General features: G+C 42.7%; 2 protein-coding genes across 2 annotated transcripts; both read right to left on the reverse strand.

Moving 5' to 3' along the window:
- Window positions 1–93: 93 nt before the first annotated feature.
- LOC119344609 (expansin-B15-like) lies at window positions 94–1,531 on the reverse strand. Its single transcript, XM_037614994.1, has 3 exons — window positions 1,327–1,531; window positions 811–1,117; window positions 94–636 (listed from the first exon to the last, which is right to left on the reverse strand). The coding sequence occupies exons 1-3, from the start codon at window positions 1,460–1,462 to the stop codon at window positions 318–320; spliced, it is 762 nt and encodes a 253-aa protein (XP_037470891.1). The 5' UTR covers window positions 1,463–1,531; the 3' UTR covers window positions 94–317.
- A 5,306-nt stretch (window positions 1,532–6,837) lies between these two features.
- LOC119344610 (putative expansin-B14) lies at window positions 6,838–7,367 on the reverse strand. The gene is made up of 2 exons (XM_037614995.1): window positions 7,214–7,367; window positions 6,838–7,040 (listed from the first exon to the last, which is right to left on the reverse strand). Exons 1-2 carry the CDS (start codon window positions 7,347–7,349, stop codon window positions 6,949–6,951), a joined length of 228 nt encoding a protein of 75 aa, XP_037470892.1. The 5' UTR covers window positions 7,350–7,367; the 3' UTR covers window positions 6,838–6,948.
- Between the last annotated feature and the right edge of the window lie 497 nt (window positions 7,368–7,864).

Consider the following 7,864-nt stretch of genomic DNA (forward strand, 5'->3'; position numbering starts at 1 on the left):
GTTAGGCCGGTGGTAGTTGGTGGTGGAAGGAAGGTGCTTGGAGGTTGAAGAAAAGGTGTGGCCATTGATTTTCCGGCGGTTGAAAAAATCGACTGACCCCAAAGTTTTTTCCAGCTGATTGAGGTATAGCCACGCCCTAGACAGACATACAACACATCTACCAAAATATTCCAAGAAAGCAATTTTTTCCACATTATTTGAAAATTTTCAAGCATGATGGAAACATCTACTATTTCCGTATCAAATTATCAATGTCGATTACACAAGGCCACACATGTGCCCATTGGTACTCGACAAACCGATCAATCGCTCGATCACTAGTAGTTTACGATGGACCGGTAGGTCCTTCCGGCGTGCCATCCGGAGGGAATGACATTGCTGGCGATGAGCTGCTTGCCGGAGCCGGAGGTGAGGCGGATCGATATGGGCGCCTGCAGGGTGGACCTGGAGTTGTACTTCCACACCGCACCCGACAACTCCTGCATCGATGCCCATCCGCCGCCGCGCTGTTGAAGCTCGACCGCCGACAGGTCTCCATCGCCAGCCTCGTACTCTATGAGCACTGCGAGGTAGTTCGGGTTGGAGCCTGCGTCCACCTTGAAAACGATGTCCATCCCGTGCCAGTTGCACGGAACCCTGCGAGAGAAGAAATCGAATATTACCTTCGTCCCAAAAAGTTTGTCTTAGATTTGTTCAGATACTCATGTATCAACTTTTTTGACATAGGAGTAGACGACAGTTGATCGATGGAACATGCACGGAGCACTGGGCGTGAGAGCTGTGTGCGCTAGCTAGCTAGCAAGAGCTTACCGGTTGTAATGGACTCTAATGCTGCCGGCTTTGCGGAGGTTGTCGGCCTGGCCGGGCTTCGCCATGGCGCCGAACGCCTTCCCGCTGAGGTCGAAGTGGGCAGCCTCGGCCAGGCACGGCCCGCCACGGCACTCGTCTGTGACGACCACGGTCACCGGAAACCCGGAGCAAGCGGCATTGCCGGTGCATCTCACCTGGTAGCAACCGCCGCAGCCCTTGCCGTTCTTGAAGATGGAGGGGCTGCCCGCCGTGATCATGGCGGAGAACGGCGGCTTCTCCACGTCGCGCTGGTACCCGCATGCACCACCTGCAGGACGCCCATGCACCGATGCACGCGCCAGTACAAATAAACAACTATATACACGTCCTAGCATGCATCAAATCCATATACTCTCTTCAGCCGAAAAAGCTTGTCTCTCAAATGGCCAGTGTTAGATACATCCATTTAAGAGACAAACTTTTTCAGATGAAGAAAATATATGACTATAAATATTGTATGTGTGTGCACTTACGTACCGTCAGTGCCTGCACCTTCGGGGGGAACGTACCATGTTGCGCCGCCATGAGACCAACCGGACACGCTGCACGGAAGGAGGATGAGGAGGCAGCTCATGGCTAGAGCCGCTAAAGCGGCGAAGGAAGAAGAAGCCATGCTTGTTCCGCGCAGGCCAGTCCGTAGAGAAAGAAGAGGGAACAAACTGGAGGCAGATCCGGTGGTGTGTGTGATAGCAAGCGTAATCTTTTGCCATGTACTTTGATTTATAGGCTGCAGAGAGCTAGAGATATCGCATGCTGATTAAATATGGATTCGAGGGGATATGTTTTCTTATTTAATGAGTATATTAGTAAAGATTTTGGGACTATCTCTATCCATTAGGCCGATCACAATAATAAGTATCATATGAGCATAGAGCTAGAGATATCGCAGGCTGACGGTTAAATACAGATTTGAAGGGATTCTTTTTGCTTAATGAGTGAGTGTAACAGATTTTCATTTCGTTTCAGGTCGAATGTTCTATCCTATAGTTGGTTGACATATATGTGACCATTTTGACCCGCTGCCAACAATCCCTCCCCTCCACCTCCACCTACTGTATTTTTTTCAGTGTACCTCCACCTACTGTATAGTGTAGACTTAAGAGCATCTCCAACGCCGATCTGTAAATTTCTCCGGTATATGTCTGTTTTTATGTCCGGACGTGGTCCGCAAACATGGTACAGGAGGAAGCAATACAACACTAACAACGCTGCTACACACACGATAGTATCTGGACGATTTCTGCACGATGCAGTAGATCATACCATCCATGCGTAGTGGACAACTGGGTATGACCGTTGGATCCTTCCGCAACACTAATTGCAAAATAACCAGCTGAGAAGAGAAAAGGTAGGTGGTGACCATGCATGTGGTCGAATATTTATGGATTGGGAGGAAAGTGAGAAGAGGGGGACCATGCATGTGCAGATGGGAGAAGAGAGAGAAGAGAGGGACCACTTATGTGATTGGTCAATTGCATGTTCAGACTCTGGCAAAGCCTCCCCACTTTTGTCTTCAAAATACCGGATTTTGGACGTCCGAACAGCTTCGCGGATTGATACATGTCCCCATTAGATTGCAAAAGTGAACAAATGTATCCGGACCAATGTTTTACATGTCTTCCTTGGAGATGCCCTAAGACTGAGAGGTGATGTGCCAGCCAATGATTGGATTCAGCGGAGCCCATCTGGTGAAATCCAAGGAAACGAGAATTAGTTGAAAGATTACGTGAAAAGTTTGTAAACAACCCATAGGTGTTTTTGTTTCAAAGGAGGATTACCTCGGCCTCTATATCAAAATGATCCATATAGCCATGGTATTAATCAAAATAGCCACCAAATACATAGTTTGATCAAAATAGCCGAACCGTTCGTGGGCAAGGTCGACAGTCGCTCGCTCGAGGACGGCCAAGCGCCGACGGTCGAGGGCTTCGACTGCGCCTTCAAGGACAACGGTGACGCCGAGGACAATAGGTCATGGGTCACTATTTTTAAATATTGTTCCGTCTCATAGCAATACACGGGTATTTAGCCAGTAATTTATTACTTGTGAATCAAAAAGGCTCGTGTGTTCCTACCGGGTGGAAGGCATTTCTCCAACAAGAGGTGTCAATGGAACTAATTTTCAACGAACTGGAGTTTCCCTCCTTTCCATGTGCCCTTGGGTAATAGAAAGGCCAATATATTTATCATCTTAAACCAAAATTTCACCAGGTTTTTTCTTTAACCCTATATGTATGCCTATCTTCTTCTTTGTAAAACCGAAGAGTATTACACGCAAATACATACACATGCACACACTCACACAACCCGTACTATACTGGAGTGGCATTGCTTCGAACTATATTGATGAAGACGTATGTATCTATCGTTTGATTGTATAAATCATCAATGACATTTATGTTTTGGCTCTATATGTTTCCACCATCTTCTTTCTATAAAACACTGAGTACAACATAGACACATTCCCAAAACACAGAATGATCCAGGAGCCACCCATCCTCAAGATACATTGACGAAGTCAAATGTATATATCTTTTGGTTGTATATGTATATATCTTGGTCTCCAGAAATAGTGTGTACTCTCATTTTATTTAATCTCCATATTAGCTATGTCCTACATCAAACTTTATAAAGTTTGATCAAGTTTATAGAAAACAATAAGAACATTTATAATAGTCATATATATGTTATGAAAATATATTCAGTGATGAATTTAATAGTATTTGTTTTTGATTTGGTAATGTAGATGTCAATTATTTCTTCTACGAAATGGGTCAAAATTTACAAAGTTTGACCTGAGACAAAGCTAATATGCAATGCAAATAAAACGGAGGGAGTACAACATAACATAGGCCTTACTGATGGTTGTAATTTTGTACCTTCAAGATATATTGACGAAGTCATATGTATCTATCTTATGGCTATATGTTTCAAGATATACTGACGAAGTCATATGCAAGGGCATGCATAATGGTTGATAAGATTGTATTTACTTATGTGCTCCACATCATCTAGACAAGTCAGAAGGCATGTTATACAAGGGATTATTTTTATCTCTAGCCATTATTTGCGCACTCCTGAAATCGTACGACTGAGAGATGACATCTTGATATCATCTCTTAGCTAAGAGAATACAAACCACCTTTTCATTTATCTCTCTTGCAACAAAGTCATATGTATCTATGCTTTGTATATAGAACAACACTAGTTTGTTTTCGGCACGCCTAGTTCCCACTGTCCTGTTATGAAACAAAGCATAAGCAATTACCAAATTTTAGGGTTGATCAATGTGTAAGAAACACTAAGACAAATAAGGAACTTTGAACAATCGTAGACTCATGAACATCATGGGAAATCAAGTAACTTTAGGCCATAATCTACAAAAAAATCAGCTACCATGGAAAACAAATTAAAATCCATGCGTGAATTTAAGGGCGCACTCTGTTTCAAGACCTGGCACTATTTTTCAGTGTATATTAATTAATTACTTGGACCATTCTTTGAAATCCTAAATTAAGCAACTGAGTTTTTTATAGGCGTCATGATTTTCAATATAAGTTTAAACTAGAAAGACTGACAAACAACTCAGTTGGCAGTAATCTTGTGGGTTTAGCAATATTTATCATATGGTCAGATCTGCCACATCAATTTCCATTTTGAATTATCAATGTCGATTACAGACATGCACGTGGCTAATAATTAATTAACATAGGTACTAGATTCGACTGATGCAATGATCACTCAATCACTGGAAGTTTGCAATGGATCGGTAGGTCCTGCCAGCCTGCCAGCCAGAATGGATGACATTGCTGGCGAGGAGCTTCTTGCCGGAGCCGGAGGTGAGGCGGATCTATATGGGTGCCTACAGGGTGGACCCGGAGTTGTACTTCCACACCATACCCCACGAATCTTGCATCGGCGCCCGGCTGCCGCCGCGCTGCTGAAGCTCCACCGTTGACCGATCACGGTCACCAGCCTTGTTCTCAATGAGCAGCGCAAGGTAGTTCAGGTTGGAGCCGCCGTCCACCCTAAAGGTGATCTCCAGCCCATGCCAGTTGCACGGAACCCTGCGAGCGAAGAAATCAAAGAGATGACAATCGATCAATGGATCGAATGGAGGATGATGAGGCAACTGCTAGCTAGAGCCACAAAGGAGGAAGAAACCATGCTCGTGGTGAACAATATACGGTTGCTCCGCGTATGTAGAGGAAGAAGGGAATGAACCTGAGATAGGTAAGTGATGTGTGTGATAGCAAGTGTAGTCTCTTGACATGTATTTATAGGCAGCAGAGAGCCAGAGAGATCACACACTGATTAAATGTCGTGGTGAGGGGATATTTTTATTTAATGAGCGTATCCGCAAAATTTGTTTCACCGTTTTCAAAGTTTTTTCAAAGAAATTGCATTCCTTAATTTTCAGAACCTCCAACCTTCTATTTTAGACGAGGAACCCCTAGGTAAGAGCATCTGTAATGGATGCTTAATACTTTGATTCATTCATTTACTGTCATGGCAGTACAAAGAATTAACACCTGAAGTAACAAAAATTAACAAGCGCTATCAGCTATTTCCTACTTCAGTGGGAGGAAGCTTCCTTCCCTAACCACTATTCCCGCCAACGGTGACATCTCTAGCCATGCGGGTAGCTCCGGCAAGCCTCATGGAGCCCACTGACTGTGGCCCCACTCATAGCTGGTCCTGCGACCGCTTCCATATTGCGATTCTTTATTTGTTGTCTGATTAATAAAGACATAATATTTTGGTAGATCACCCCCTTATTAAGTTTGCTATTTTATTACATTACATTTTCCCAGATTTGGTAGGTAGCCTTTTCAATGAGTAGACATTTTAATATGGTTATCATTGTCCTTTGGTTAATTTTGCTTGCATGTGTGCATAATTGACTATCACCCCCATACAGTATGACATTTTTTACCCCAAAACAGAAAAACAATTCATCGACCAGACACTAAAGTCATCAAAACAATATATACACAAATCACAAATTGTTGTACAACGTAGGATAGGCCCTACTGATGGTTATAGTCATGTACCTTCAAGACATAACGATGTGATATGTAGGTATCATTTTGCTATATATGTTCAAGATGAATTCATATGAGTAAGGGCATGCACAATGGTTGATCAGAAGCTATTTTCTTATGCCTTCCACATCAATTAGAGAAAGCAAAAAACATGTTGTACAATGTATTATCTTTATCTCTAGAAATTAATGTTCGCATGCTCCTAAATAATTATAGTGATTAAAATTAAGATAGTGTATGCCTTATACCTCTAGAGAGTATTATGGATTTGATACTAGTGTATGATAGTACCTTCATAGTGCATGTTACGACTGATTTGTCCTTTAGATGACCTCATTGATTGTTTTGTATGTCTCATAGCAGCACCTCATTTATTCATTATTTCCAATTATGATATAATATTTAGTATCATGATATAATATTTATACACTATCATGATATCATTATTTCTTCATTTAATGATATGCTATGTTAGTAATATAGATCAATGATAGTTTGATTTTGGCGCGTCTAGTTTCCATTATATGGTTATGAAACAAAGACATACCAAATTTTAGGTCGATCCATGTCTATGAAACACTAGATCAGTGAAGTAACTTTGGGCAATCATAAACTCAATAGATTTAATTAGGACCATCATGAAAAATCAAGTAACTTCAGGCCATAATCTAAAGCAAATCGGCCACCAAGGAAAACAAAATCCATGAATAAATATAAGGAAGTGCTCTACAGATTTGATACTATTTTTCCACTTTTGCTATTTGTAAGTTGCATGAATTTTATTTTGTGCAAGTCACCTTTTCTTCTTATGTTCTCTGAAAATTTATTCAGAGACCATTCTTGAAATCCTAAATATATTATGTTAGTGGCTTTTTTTTGTAGTAGTAGTCAAGATTTTCAACATAAATTTAATACTCGAAAGATCAGTTGGCATCTTTTTTTTTTTGCGAGGGAAAAAGGGGACTTTATTACTTAAGGTGGAGAATCTGCCATACAAATGCTAACAACTTCACTAGTCCCCAACCCAAACCACACGGTGGTGCGAGGTGTGCATCTACCATACACAGCAAGGCAATGAGCCACCCGCCGTGATCATGGCGGAGAACGGCGGCTGCTCCACGTCGCCATGGTACCCGCACGCACCACCTGCAGCACGCCCATGCACGCGTCAGTACTCGATCACTACGAAATACACGTAAACAACTACTACTATGTGCTATTCTATATTTGTATGTACGCGTCCTAGCATGCATGCACTCTCAACGTGGAGGTCTGCATGTCCATGCAAGGCATATGACTATATATACCAATATACCTACCGTCAGAGCCGGCGCCGTGGCGGGGACCGTACCACGTCGCGCCGCCGTCAGACCAGCCGGAGACGCTGCGCGAATGGAGGATGAGGAGGCAGCTGCTGGCTAGAGCCACGAAAGCGACGAAGGAAGAAGAAGCCATGCTCACGCTGAACAATACACGGTTACTTTGCGTACGTGAGAGGAAGGAGAGTCTCTCGCCATGTATTTATAGGCAAGCAGACAGCCAGAGGGATCGCGCGCTGACTACATGCCGATTGGAGGAGAGTATTCCATTCATTCAATTAGCGTATCCTCAAAGATTTTTAACTTCTTGAAAACGAAGCATCTTTGCGTCGGGTTTGGTATTTCTGAGAAACAAATTGTAGCTCAATCAATTGGAGGAGAGCTTTTTATTCAATTAGCGTATCGTCAAAGATTTTTAACTTCATGAAAACAAAGCATCTTTGCAGGGGTTCTATATCGGATTTGGTATTTTTGAGAAACAAGGGTCTGTCTAAGACTCAGTCGACTGAGACTTCGTGAAGTCTCAGTCGGCGACTGAGACAACTAAGGAAGATTAGGCCTGTTTCCTAGGTTGCTCTCTGCTGGACTGCATCTGGCTTAGGTTCTGGGCCTTTTTTGTTTTTCTGTTTGTTTCCTTGCTATTTTGGGCCG

Source organism: Triticum dicoccoides, unplaced genomic scaffold (genome assembly GCF_002162155.2).
Source record: "Triticum dicoccoides isolate Atlit2015 ecotype Zavitan unplaced genomic scaffold, WEW_v2.0 scaffold175832, whole genome shotgun sequence".
NCBI classification, from domain to species: Eukaryota; Viridiplantae; Streptophyta; class Magnoliopsida; order Poales; family Poaceae; genus Triticum; species Triticum dicoccoides.

Bases quoted from the DNA above. Each gene is read 5' to 3' on its own strand.
- LOC119344609 (XM_037614994.1), bottom strand. From the start codon at position 1,462: ATGGCTTCTTCTTCCTTCGCCGCTTTAGCGGCTCTAGCCATGAGCTGC. The intron at 1,118-1,326 runs GTACGTAAGTGC...GGCGTCCTGCAG, and splicing joins CGAAGGTGCAGGCACTGACG to GTGGTGCATGCGGGTACCAG. The intron at 637-810 runs GTAAGCTCTTGC...CTTCTCTCGCAG, and splicing joins ATTAGAGTCCATTACAACCG to GGTTCCGTGCAACTGGCACG.
- LOC119344610 (XM_037614995.1), bottom strand. From the start codon at position 7,349: ATGGCTTCTTCTTCCTTCGTCGCTTTCGTGGCTCTAGCCAGCAGCTGC. The intron at 7,041-7,213 runs GTAGGTATATTG...GGCGTGCTGCAG, and splicing joins CCACGGCGCCGGCTCTGACG to GTGGTGCGTGCGGGTACCAT.